We start from the raw sequence: 13,284 nt of genomic DNA on the forward strand, positions 1-13,284 counted from the left end.
CGGGAGCCAGAAGTCCATGCAGATGAAGACGCCCATGGAGGCTATGGCCTCTGCAACCCCAAGCCCCCAACGCCCCTCCATCCTGACCCAGGTGTTAGGGAAGGGCCGATTCCCAAAGGTGGGGGACTCTGTGAGCCTGTGGGCCTGCGAGCCCCTGGAACTGCACTGCAGAGGGAAGGTGGTCTGCTGGAGGGTGCCTGTGTATCTGGAGGAGGAGGGTGAGGGACGCCTGAGGTATGGGGTGGAAGAACTCTGGCAAAATTTTAATGGGTCCAGGAGTGTGTCAGAGGATGCTGGGCAGCAGTTCACAAGCACAGCGACAACAGTTTACAGGGATTAAGATGGCTCAGGACCCATACTGGGCATCCTGTTATGTACAATCATAGGCACCTAAAAGAAACAGTAAGATGGGCCCGCGAGCCCCATCAGATGCATAGTGTTTGAACAGAGTAGGAGACAAGCAACCTTCCCACAATCCTGGGCTACTTAAATTGGGGTAGGGGGTGGGCCACAAATAGTGCCTCTAGGCAGAGAGGTGCCAATGGAAAGGCAAGAGGTTGCCTGTCTGTCTGACGTATCTGTGGTGGATGGCAGGTTGGATACCACTCTTCTGCCAAGGACACCATAACAGGGGGGCCAAAAATGAAAGCAAAGTTGACCTCACCAGCATTTCCCTCTGCCAATCCAGAAGGAAACCAGGCAGAGGCTGGGGTAGAAAACTGGGTTCCAAATATTCGCCTATCTTCTCTCACTCCAGCTTCTTAAGATGGGATCTCCTGGAACTCTGCCTCCTTTGTGGGTGGAGGTGCATGGAAAGCATTGCTGGCTTGCACTAAGAGACATAAGGAAGGTGCCGAGGAGCACAAAGGCGCTTCTGGCATTCCATTTGGGAAGTGCAAAGTCAAAGGGAAGGAGTAGGTGGACCAATTAAAAGTTGTGCATGAGGCCGGCAGGTTAGGTGAGCCAATCAGAAACTAGGGGTGGGGCCGATGCAAATCCTAACAGATCCATTGAGAAAGGGGGAAAGATTGGTGGGGTGAGTGACGAGAGTTAGTGATGGGAGGGAGGACTATCAGTAGACCAAATGCTGCCCACTAGGAGTCTCGGGCCATCCCCATCGCCTGCCCGGCCCGCCCCTACCATCTGTCTTCAGAATCAAGCACTTCAGCCAGTGCAGCCAGCTGCTGCTGGTGAACTCCACTGGCGTGGACACTGGGGAATACAGCTGTTGGACTCCGCACTGCCAGGATGGCGTATGTGCCGAGTGCCAGGCCCACCAGGGAAAGACCTTCATCTTCTTCATAGGTGCCCTGGAGTCAGGGTCTCCAAGAACCTACGTACAGGAAAGTCCTCCAAATATAACCTTCTTCAGGCTTTCTCTTTAGACTCACCTGTAAAATGAGGGGAGTGTAGTAGTCCTCCAAGATCCTTCGTGGACAGTCTAAGATTCTATGGCTAGTTCCATGGAGAACCGAATAGTCATAGAGTCCAGCTTTGTCCAACAGAGAAAACACAGCACTTTTCACAGTCAGCAGTGTCTCTTACTTTGAGTAAGAGACATTTGATGCAACCAAAACGGTAATAATTATCCAATATAGATGCTGTTGCTTTTGGTTTTTTTTGAGACTGGGTCTTACTCTGCTGCCCAGGCTGGAGTGCAGTGGCATGATCACAGCTCACTGCAGGCTTGGCCTCCTGAGAACAGGTAATTCTCCCACCTCAGCCTCCCAAGTAACTGGGACTACAGGTATATATCACTATACCTAGTTAATTTTTGTATTTTTTGTAGAGATGGGGTTTCACTATGTTGCCCAGGTTGGTCTTGAACTCCTGGGCTCAAGCTATCTTCCTGCCTTGGCCTCCCAAAGTGCTAGGATTATAAGCATAAGCCACTGTGCCTGGCCCTATCTAGAGGTTCATGATCCCCTACGACCAAGCATCACCTGGGAGCCTGTTGAAAACACAGATTCCTGGACCTCACTCCCATTAAGACTGTGTGGAGTCTGGGCACCTGTCATGTCAAAAAACCCTACAGGTGATTCCAATCTTCAGACAGCTGTGGGAACCCGTGATCAGTGCTTCTCAACTCTGGCTGCACATTAGGGTCATCTGTAGAACTTTAAAAGCACAGACACCAATCTCCTTTCCCCCAAGGCAAGTTCTAATTCACTTGGTCTGGGGGTCAGGAATTGGTCATTTTAAAAGCACCTCAGGTGATTCCAGCTTCACACAATACAGCAGCCACTAAACAGATGTGGCTATTTAAGTTAATTAGAGTTAAAGAAAATTAATTGTTCAGTTCCCCAGCTGCACTGTCAAGTGCCCAGGAGCCACATATGCTGAGTGGTTACATATTGGGCAACATAAATACAGAACATTTTCATCAACACAAAAGGTTACATTGGATAGCACCGCTCTGAAAAGCTGGTCCCCAGACCAATCCGGCTCATTATATCATAGTGTACCCAAGAATCTGACCTGAGATTGTGTTGTTAAAAAGTACCTTGAAAGCCAGGTGTGGTGGCTTATGCCTGTAATCCCAGCACTCTGGGAGGCCAAGATGGGCGGATCGCCTGAGGTCAAGAGTTCAAGACCAGGCTGTCCAACATGGTGAAGCCCCATCTCTACTAAAAATACAAAAATAGCTAGGCGTGGTGGCGTTCGCCTGTAATCCCAGCTGCTCGGGTGGCTGAAGCACAAGAATCACTTGAACCTGGGAGGCAGAGGTTGCAGTGAGCCGAGATGGCACCACTGCACTCCAGCCTGGGTGGCAGAGCAAGACTCTTTCTCAAAAAAATAAAATAAGAAGTCCCTTGATAGAGTTTAATGAATGTTTTTGTCCCATGGGCCTCATGCTCATAGCCAATATCTCATTTGCTTCTTATCAGTTCTACAAAGTAGGCTGGGATGGGATTATTGCTCCCAGCTGACATTTGAGAACCACGGTCCTACAGCTAGCAAGTGGTAGGATTGGGAGTCAAACCTTGACTTCAAGAAGTTCAGTATTTCCTGTAATCGTTTTTTTTTTTTTTTTTTAGACGGAGTCTAACTCTTTTGCCCAGACTGCAGTGCAGTGGCGTGATCTCAGTTCGCCACAACTTCTGCCTCCCGGGTTCAAGCAATTCTCCTGCTTCAGCCTCCCAAGTAGCTGGGACTACAGGCACATGCCACCATGCCTGGCAAATTTTTGTATTTTTAGTAGGAACAGGGTTTCACTATGTTGTCCAGGCTAGTCTTGAACTCCTGACCCTGTGATCCGCCTGCTTCGGCCTCCGAAAGTGCTAGGATTACAGGCATGAGCCACTGTGCCTGGCCGTCCTATAATCATTTTGCATTTTTTACATTGCAGGGCCCTTAAAGATCAAGCAGTCTGAATCCTTGAATTCTGCATGATTGCATGTGCAGAGAGGGAAAGATTTCTTTAATACACACAGCAAACTAATGACAGAGCTAGAACTAGGAGGCTTGTCTTCAGCATCCTCAGTCCAGGACCCGTTCCTTATGAGACAGAAAAGAGCACAGAGAATGGGGATGGGAAGAGAAAGTGAGGTTTCAGGTCCCCAAGAAAGATCTCATGTTCCTGGGTGGTGGTAGAGCCACTGGGAAGCAACACATCTTTCCCCCACATTCCCAGACCCTGAGGAGCTCTTTGTCCCTACAGATAACTACTATGAGGTGGTACAGCTGCGCACTCATCATCCAGCCCTGCTTCCCTTCCAAGTTAAAAATCCCCTGGCCCAGATGACACTATACAGAGAGTTCCCCACTGAGGAGGTCCCAGTGGGGGACAGGCATCTCCTTTGATGTGAAGAAGGGCTTCACTATCCACCAGGCCCAGGCTTCCTTGGCTGGCTCCCTCTTCTGCTTGGCCAGCCTAGGCAGCATGAGACAAATCTCTACCAAGTACATGCTGGTCTGTATCAATTGCACATGGGTCTGGGGCTCTGGGTGGGCAGGGAAGGGGAGGATATGGGGAGATATACCTTCTTCAGGAACCTCTGGTGTCGGCTCTGTGGATCATGGAGCTCTAAACAACATCAGTTTTCAATAATGCCCCATGTAGTCAGTCATTTTGTCCAGCCAGCTGGTCAGCCATGGAACCAGGTGGTATCAGCTCAGCCTTTCTATCCATTGACCTATTCACAATCAAGTCAAACTGTTCCATGCATGAATCCTCCGTCACTCAATCATTCCATCACCTACCCATACTCCCTTAATTCATTTTACCCATTCATACATCTACACACCCTCCATCAATTCAACCACCTCCATCATTCACCCTCTACCCATTTAGCCATTCAGCCTATTCATTCTATTCATCCATCTCTCCATCCCTCTATCTACCATCAGTTCAACAATTTTAACAATCAAGTCAACATGTTTGTCTCTAACTTCTCTACCCTCTTAACCGTGGCAGACACATCCTCCTCCCTCAAACCCACCATCCAAACTTCAGCAACATCAGTATAATTAGGAGAAAACTTCAGTGTGACCTGCATGGTTCTAAGCAAGCCAGAGATTGCTGTGAACTTTAGCTGGTGATATTCAGGGCAGAAGGTAAGCAGCGGGTAATGGAGGCTGTGTGTATGTGTGTACATGGTGGCGGAGTATTGGGGCAGTGAGGTGTGAGTGAAGGGTTAGTTAGGACCAAGAGCAATCATGGTGGGATGGAGCTACTGCTTGACTGGGAATCTGATGAACCTGGATTCTGGTCCCAACTCTGATGCTGCTTCTCTGAGTGACCTGGGGCAAATCACTTCCCTTCTCTGGGCCCCAGTTTCCTCATCTGTCAAATAGTAACTTCTCAGGTTACTGTGTAAGAATGCATAATTTGTTCCTTTCTTAATTTAACCAAAAATGAGCACTTGCCACATGCCAGACACTGGATTAGGTACTAAGGTTACGAGGATGAGTCTAAAAGAGATGGCTTCTGCTATCTGCAAGCTTATCATCTAAGCAGGAAGGAGGAAGTGAAATATGGACAAAAGTGACCATGTAGACAATGCCAAATGCTACAATGAGCATAAAACAGGGCAATGTGATAGGGTCTACCTAAGATATGGTGGTTAGGGAGTCATCTCCGAGGTGACATTCAAGCTGAGACCAGACTGGCCTCAGTCACACCAACATGGGGCTAGAGCAAATGCTCAGGTTCTGTGGCTGGGTGTGTATGTGTAACAGGAGATGAACGTTAGCAACTGTTTCCTTGGCATATGCTGTGAGATCAGACCTTCCCAAGTGGTTTTGGAGAAGTAGTGGTTCTTTCTTCTCAAAGAACTTACTCCCATGAAATTCAAACATCTAGAGAACAGCTGTGCTAAAAGGTATGTTACCAACATCTAGGACCTGAGGAATTTGTAAAAGGACTTCCTGGAAGAGCTGGAATTTGATAGGAGCCTTAGGGAGATGGAGGGGGAGGATCCAGACCTGTGATACTAGGAGAAAGAATAAGGGCAAACATGTCACACCCACATGAGACCCAGAGACTCATCTGTCCCACCACTGCCACCTGTGGAGAATGCAGGGAGCATGTGGGCCCAGGAACTCAAGCATCACTCTTGAGACTCCCCGGAGCCATCAATGACGTCTGAGCAGTGAGCTGATCTTGTATGGGTCCCAGGGAAAGAGTGGTCAGAAAGACCCATGAGGGGCTATCACCCAGCTGGAGGCCATTTAAGAAAAGTATAGGATAGAGAAACAAGGTGCTCTGCAAGCTGTGACTTGATAGGATCACCACTTTCAGCAGCCCTGAAAAGGAGGCCAGTGGAACCCAGTGAGGGTGCCCTGTTCCCCCTGAACTTAAAATGCTCTGGCTCCACCTCGCTCCAGTCATTTGTGTAGCCTGAGCTAGCACATGGCTACTTCTCAAGTTCTTCTCTCCATTTCTGCAGTGGCTGCAAAGATGTGATAAAGGTGAACTCCACAGAGGCCTTAGGAGTTGGAAAGGGTAAGGGATCATTCTCCCACTCGTCAGAAGAGGAAACTGAGACCCAAGAAGGGGAAAGGAGCACACAGATGGTCGGGAGACACTGGCTTGGCTCCACCAGGATTTCCCCAACATGTTCTTTAGAAGGGTGGAATACCAGAAAGTTCCCTCCTACCCTACCCCACTTCCTTTTATAACGATTATCTGTCTTGGAGATTCAAAATACATGTGTACATGTAACAGACTCAGTGGTTGGAGTCTACCCAATTTCACTTTGCTTTTCTTAATGTTTCTCAAACACCTTTGTTAACAAAATTCTTCCCCTTCCTCCCCTTTGAGGAGGTAGCATCCCTACAGAAGCAGAGGCCACAAAACCCACATTGGGAAGTGCTTCCCCGGACTGAGTTACCTCTGGACATTCTTTGAGTAGGGGAGGGAACCCCAGCTTCTCTCTGCAGACTTGAGAAACTTAACATTTTTCACAAAGAACTTGGCCTTTAGGCCGCAAGCCTGTAATCCCAGCACTTTGGGAGGCCGAGATGGGCGGATCACGAGGTCAGGAGATCGAGACCATCCTGGCTAACATGGTGAAACCCCGTCTCTACTAAAAATACAAAAAATTAGCCGGGCGAGGTGGCGGGCGCCTGTAGTCCCAGCTACTCAGGAGGCTGAGGCAGGAGAATGGCGTAAACCCGGGAGGCGGAGCTTGTAGTGAGCCGAGATCGCGCCACTGAACTCCAGCCGGGGCGACAGAGCGAGACTCCGTCTCAAAAAAAAAAAAAAAAAAAAGAACTTGGCCTTTAAGATGCTCTGACACCAAGCTGAAGTGTGACCTTGGGCAAGTCACTTCTCCTTTCCCCAAAGGGATAGTGCCTCTTACCTGACCCTGGTGCGTGACTCAGAGATGCACCTGGGACAGCTAATGTGCAGTCCATTTTTATCCACTACCATCAGGCTGACCGCTCTACATCAATGAACGGGCTCACGTGGTACACCGGGAAGGCCAGGTACAGCAGGAGGCAGAGGGCACCCTGTATGTGGAGGAGACCTGGGCCAGGGATGCTGAAGTCTAAACCTGCTGGGCCACCAACCTTCACGGCACTGTTTGGCCACCCACCACCCATGTCCACATGACTCGAGGTCCTGGTGTCTCCTCTACCCCTTCCTAGCTCCCTCCCTGGCCACAGGCATCTGGATGTGGAGCAATAGGCAGAATCAGGGGTAGGTACCTGTGGGAACCTCAGTGTTTCTGATGCCAAAGAGGGGCCCCGCAGTGCAGAAGGTGGCTTCTCATTCATTCCTCACACTCCCCCACCCCATCACTCTGTTTTCACTGCTCACTTCAACCTCAGCCTCATTCCAAGCCTTGGTCTATTTTGAAGGTCATCCTTTAATCCAGGCTTCACCCTAGCCCCAGGCCCCACATCCACAGTTAGGGCAAAGCAAGGGCCAGTGGAGCTTTGGTACATGAGGAGGGTGCCCAGAACCATGAATAGGCTACCCAGGCCCCAGGATTTATTCTTCAGAGATCCCTGCCACTGGCAGAAGTCCTCAGCGAAGACCCACCTCCCCCATCTCCCAGAAAAACACAGAAGCCATGTAAATAAGGTGCTGCATGTTCTTTTTAGTTTCCATACATTGTCTGTCCCAGAGTGAGGAGAAGTTGATCTCCTTCCCACATCCACCACAGGCTGCATGAGGGAAGCCTGGCTCCCCACAACTTGCTCCTTCTCCAGCCTCGCTCCTCTCAATTACAACAATGCTTTCTAAAGCGCATTCTGCAGCCTGATGTGCCTGTGAGGTGAGAGGTGTGGGAGGGACAGAAGCTTTGCTCAAAGAGGTTTGGGAGAGGCTGGATACTCAGCTCCCTTCTTGTAAGTTTGTCACACACATTGGCATATTAAAGGTTCCGAGAAGTCATGCAGGTCGCTGACCTGTTTAGGTGTCCCCAAATCACTTGGCCAGCAATCGTGTCTACTCCTGGACATTAGTTCAATAAACTAGTGTATCTTAGATGTACTTTGCAAAAAGCTTCATGAAAAAGTACATGTGATTCCCTCCAGAGCTTTCCTCGAGGCTCCCGGGTGACCTGTCTGACCAAGGCTGGAAAATCGGCACCGCACTCCCCTAGCCTCACCTCTTCCCCCATTTGGCTGGGGAAATGGAGGAACACAGTCACCTCTGAACTTCTAAACCTAGAAACAGTAGGAGATTGTACACAGGGGAATACAGAAGGCAGTCTGGGATAATGTCACTACAGAATGACTGATGAAAAACGCAGATTGACTGTTCTGATGCTGGCTTAGGGCCTGGGGCTGAAGCTGGGGACCTTGAGCAAGGCCCTTTGACTCCTGTGATCTGTTTGCCCTATTGCCAATGAGAAATAGGAACCTGCTTCAAGGATCTTATGAGGACCAGGGGAGGGAGGGGTATGGAAAGTCTTTGATGCAAATGCTCTATGCAGAACAGGAGTTATAATTATAGTCTCCAGTAGACCTGAAGCTTCCTGAGAAGGATCTGAAATCCACAGACTATCAGGACTGGTCGGCCTGCTGAGGTTAGTTACTCTAGCCACCCCTTGTCACTGATGGGGAAGCTGAGCGCCAGGTTGTAAAAGCCTGGGCCTGGGATCAGGGGCAGTGGGAGGAAGAGTTAAGGCAGAGAGCAGGAGTGAAAAAGAAACTAAGTTGGTGAGGGCCAGGGAGAGGAAGATTAAGTCAGGAAGATTAAGTTACAGATCTGATCTTCCAGGGCCTGAAGAGAAAAACAGAGCAAAAGATAAGACCTGTATGACAGATGAGATCTAGATTTGACTCTGGGAACTGCTCCATGCCCCAGTTTCCTCATCTGTGCAGGGATGAGGTTCCAGCTCTGACAGATGAATGGACTCAGAACCACCAAGCTGGCCACTGTGCCCAGGTGGCACCAAGACTGAAGGGCCAGGAGCGCTGAAGGGATGTGCCTTGCCTGGTAAAGGAAGAGGAGCGCTGGCTACTGCCCCTTGGTAGATCCAACTCTGGCCCAGGAACGGAGCCTCAGCTGGGAGGCTGCCTGGCCCCATCAGCCCCAAGGGCCTTCAGAGACCCCCACCCTGCCACTCACCTTTCTCACTCTGATTTGCAGTGTTTGTCCACACTCCTCCCCAACCCCTACTCTGGCCTTCAGACAATCCTAGAATGGGACACTGCAGTGACAGAAGAGTCATTTGAGTAGTCCCCCCACCATTTTAGTGCAGGGGATAAACTGAGGCTGTGAGCAGGCCAGGGTGGAGTGGGAACACCTAGAGGAAGTTGACAAGTCAGCGAGTTGGCAGCAGAGCTGACAAGCTGGGACCCGGGGCTGTCTCCTTTATGTCAGATGGCCAGCGTGACACAGGCTGCCCCTGGGAAAGCCTCGGAACTTCTCGGATTGGGACAGAGTGCCGGGGGAGGGAGGAAATATCTCCTCTTGCTTATTCCCTAGGCCAACTCAAGGGAAGACGCTTCTTGGGGCCTCCAAAGCCCTGTGGGTGATTCCATGTAACCCAAGAACCCAGGGCTCACTGGGCACACACCCTGGCTCCCCATCTTGCTCCCACCCTCATTCCTTCCTGGAAAAGAACTGAGAGGCTCCTGCTGTCTTCTCCAGAAAAACCTTGGAAGGAGCTGTGACTTCAGGCTTCGTGGTAGGCACAGGCCTTGCACCCTATGTGGCGAGGAAGGAGACCTCAGTGGGAGTGACAGGGGCCAGGGGGAAGGCGGGCGAGGCATTGGCCCCGAGGACCCGGTACAACAGCTCCTCCTTCTCCTGCTGGAGCTGTCGCCGCAGCTGCACCTCCTTCTCCAGGGCCTCACGCGTGAGAAGCAGGTCTTCTGAGAGCTGCCTGTGGATGCACACAGAGCCCAGGGTTGCCTACTGGGAGCAGGTACCACAGAGACCGACCCATTCCCCCAGGGAGCCTTCCTTAGATGGACCAGCAGCCTGCTGCAGGGTCTCCACCGCCCTCCTTGTTGGCCTGTATACAAGAGGCAATTCAATCTCTTGACCAAGGAGCGTGGGCCTCACAGACAGGCGGGCATTCTGAGCTGTTCCAAATCTCTGCTCCACCACTTAGCTATATAATCTTGAACAAGTTATTTATTCTTCTTAAATTTCAGGCTCCTCATTTGTAAAACGGGAAGAAGAAGAAGAATAGGACCCAGCTTTTAGAGTAATTATGAGGATTAGATGAGAAAATATGTACAGTATTCAATAAATTATGTCTGACACATGATACTAGCTCTTACTTACTAAGTTCTAAGAACTGATTCATTCCACTTAGGCCTGGTGCACTATCAGTTTCCTGTTTCCTCTTCCCTGTATTGGGCTTTCCCATGGAGTACACTCAGCCAGGACGGAGACAAACAGATACTCATCAAGGCATTGGGACTTTGGTTTCCGGGCAGAGCTGCCCCCTTGGGTTTCCTGACTCCCAGGGAAAGAGAGCCACATTCCCTAAATAGGCCCCGGGCCCACCTGTCAGTCCATTCCTCAGGTCCCTCTAAGACTCTCCCAACTGGAAATTTTGGTACAAAGGGTGGGGACGGGAGGAAAGGAGGCAGGAAGACAGCTACCTTGACAGGACCGCCTGGTTGCGGCTTCGGACGTGGAGGTCCTCATTCTCCTGTTGCAGGGTCGTGATTTTTTCCTCCAATATCAGATTTTTCTCTTTCTGTAACACATCAGAATGAGCTCAGAAAGCTGCCAAACTCATGCTGCACGATGTGTGCTGTCACCTCCCTCTTATCTGTGGTCACTGAAAGCACTGATTCATTCTAGACTATATGTTACATTTCATGGAGCAATAAGGTAACTTAGAAAAAAATAAAACTAAAAAATTAACAAAGGACTGCTGACTTTTTGCCACAGGAGAATGTTAAAAAAAATTACAGGCCCTACCATCTCATATCACCATGAGTTCATGGAAGAAAGAATATTTTTTGTTCTCCAAAAGTCAGAAGGATATGATCTATATAAATAAAATTAAGTTTGTCTGTTATGTGTTTCCACAAAAATGGGTGAACAAAATCTACAGGGAATGTTTGAGATGATCTGACTAAAATAAAGCTCTGTGGGTGATTCCATGTCATGTGACTCAAGCCCCCAGGGCTCACTGGGCACACACCCTGGCTCCCCATCTCACTCCCACCCTGTTTCCTTCCTGAGAAAAGAACTGATAGTGATATGAGATGGTAGTGCCTGTAAGATTTTTTTTTTTTAACATTCTCCTGTGGCAAAATTAAAAGTCAGCAGCTTTTTGTTAATTCCTTAGTTTTATTTTTTTAATTATAAGTTGTATGGCACACAGGAGGCCAGGGAGACTTCTTCCAGAGCAACATAATCTCGGCTTAGATTCAACCCCAGGGTTTCTGAGGCTTCTGTCCTCCTGTGTTCTCAATGCTACCTACCCTAGTGTCACCCAAGCTACAGCAACATCAGTAGCCTCGAAGGGCACAGGACTCAGATGATAAGGAGCCACTGCTTGACCCAGCCTGGCCACAGACCATGCTCAGTGGTCAGCATAGGTGGCAGGTCAAAGCTGGAGTGAACCAGGCTGGGACCTCCTTAAACCACCTCCCCTCTGCACGCTTTACAAAGGAAACACCCAGAAAGTGGGAGCCTGAGGCTGCATCCCCCAGCCACTCCCAGCCACAGACCACTGTTTCCATGAGGATCAGCCGCTTGTCCAGCTCATGAATACGCTCATTCTTCATCTCAATGACAAAGTGTAAGCTCTCCAGCTCCTGCTCCCAGAACTGGCTGGGGCTCCCATAATCCTAGACAGGGAGAGAGTGACCTCATTAGGTCAGTAGGCTACCTCCCTCCTCCCCATTCTGCCAGAAACTCAGTTGGACTTTCACAAGTCACCCACCTTCCTCTCTCAGCCTATGTTAAGTGCTTAATATGCTTTATCTCTGTATCCGAATAACACCTTTTGAGACATACTAGCACCACAGATGAGGAGACTGTGGTTTGGATAGGTTGAGTCACTTGTGCTAAGTGGAAGGTTTGCTATGTGCACCTAGTTCTCTCTGAATGCAGAACGTGAGCACTTTACTATTCCAGATGCTGCTCTCTGGGCCTTAATTTTCCCATCAGTGAAATGGGAACCCTTTTATTTCCAGGCCTTTGTGTAGGTAAGAGTGTCAGGTCTGAGTCTTGTCCTTGAAGAGGGGCTGGTGTTTCCTGTTGCCCGGCCCTGACTTCCCTGGAGATTCAAGGAGGAAAAGCCCCCAGGGTGCTGCCACCTACCTGGATATGCTTCTTATAGTTTCGGCTCATAATGGACTCCTCCACCCTCTTCATTTTGGCCTGGAAAGCCTCCAGCTGTGAGGTCAGTCTGTCTATGGTCTCCTGGAGCAGGGAATGGGATGGAGACAATCAAAGCCTGCCTCATAAAGGCTATAGGTGAACTTCGCCACATCCCAGAGGGAGAACAGTTTTGGATTCTTCTATCTGTCTTTGGTCTACCCTGTAAGACAATGCAAGATCAACATACTTCGACCACTGCTTGAGATCTACCAGCCCTTACAGTGAGAATTGCATGCTGGAAAGAGAAAGAAAGAAGAGAAAAGAAAAGAGGAAAGAAGAGAAAAGAAAAGAGGAAAGAAAAGAAGAGTGGAAGGGAGGGGAGGGGGAGGAAGAGAAAGAGAGAAAGAAAGAAAGAAAAAAAAAACAGCAAAGGCCCCAGAGAAAAGAGAGTAAGGTCTGTTCAAAAAACTGAAAAAAACAAAAAAAAAAGTCACAGTGCAGGAGGGAAGGAGAGGGTGCCAGAGACTGGAGATGAGCTAGCAACATGGGTGTTCGGGTGCCTGCAGCTGTTGTTTCTCCTGAGAGCAGTGGAAGTCACTGAAGACATTTTATTTCAGTTGAAAGAAACAAATGAGGCTGTGGCGGGCTGAGCTGGGGGTGTGAATCAGACGCTGGTTACATAATTCCACCTGCATCTTGGAAAGAGATCTCTAAATGCCATGGGAAGGCCAGATCAGAGATGGACAAGAGTGGCTGAAAAGAGAGCAGGCACGAGATCACGAAAAGGTCCCAGCCAGAGACAAAGGCAGCCAGTCCAGGCTGGCAGTGGAGGAGACGGAGAAGCAGGTGAATACAAGCAATACTCAGGAGAGATGGGGCGGAGGGGTAGAGGCCACACCCAGATTTTCAGACCTGAGTCAATAGAAGAAGGAATAGTCAGAGAGGCCACAGCTTTGCACCCATACTCCCTGCCTGCCCAGACACCTGGGGCAGCTCGCTGTTCACGGCAGTCCCCAAAGGGCCAAAGTCCTGAGGCCGCAGATCTAATTGAAAGGTCAGAGTGGAAGAGCTTCAGAGATCAGGATGTC

The 13,284-nt window shown here is 49.6% G+C and overlaps 1 protein-coding gene across 1 annotated transcript in view; it reads right to left on the reverse strand.

The window, feature by feature from the left end:
* Window positions 1–9,126: 9,126 nt before the first annotated feature.
* Window positions 9,127–13,284, reverse strand: part of CCDC69 (coiled-coil domain containing 69) — a 49,880-nt gene continuing 45,722 nt past the window's right edge. The window contains exons 6-9 of the mRNA XM_011931619.1: window positions 12,197–12,298; window positions 11,602–11,721; window positions 10,519–10,616; window positions 9,127–9,788 (exon numbers count right to left, since the gene is read on the reverse strand). Of these exons, the coding sequence (XP_011787009.1) occupies window positions 9,611–9,788; window positions 10,519–10,616; window positions 11,602–11,721; window positions 12,197–12,298 (498 nt within the window). The 3' untranslated portion in view covers window positions 9,127–9,610. The remainder of the gene's footprint in view (window positions 9,789–10,518; window positions 10,617–11,601; window positions 11,722–12,196; window positions 12,299–13,284) is intronic.

Source organism: Colobus angolensis, unplaced genomic scaffold (genome assembly GCF_000951035.1).
Source record: "Colobus angolensis palliatus isolate OR3802 unplaced genomic scaffold, Cang.pa_1.0 Scaffold90, whole genome shotgun sequence".
Lineage (NCBI taxonomy): Eukaryota > Metazoa > Chordata > Mammalia > Primates > Cercopithecidae > Colobus > Colobus angolensis.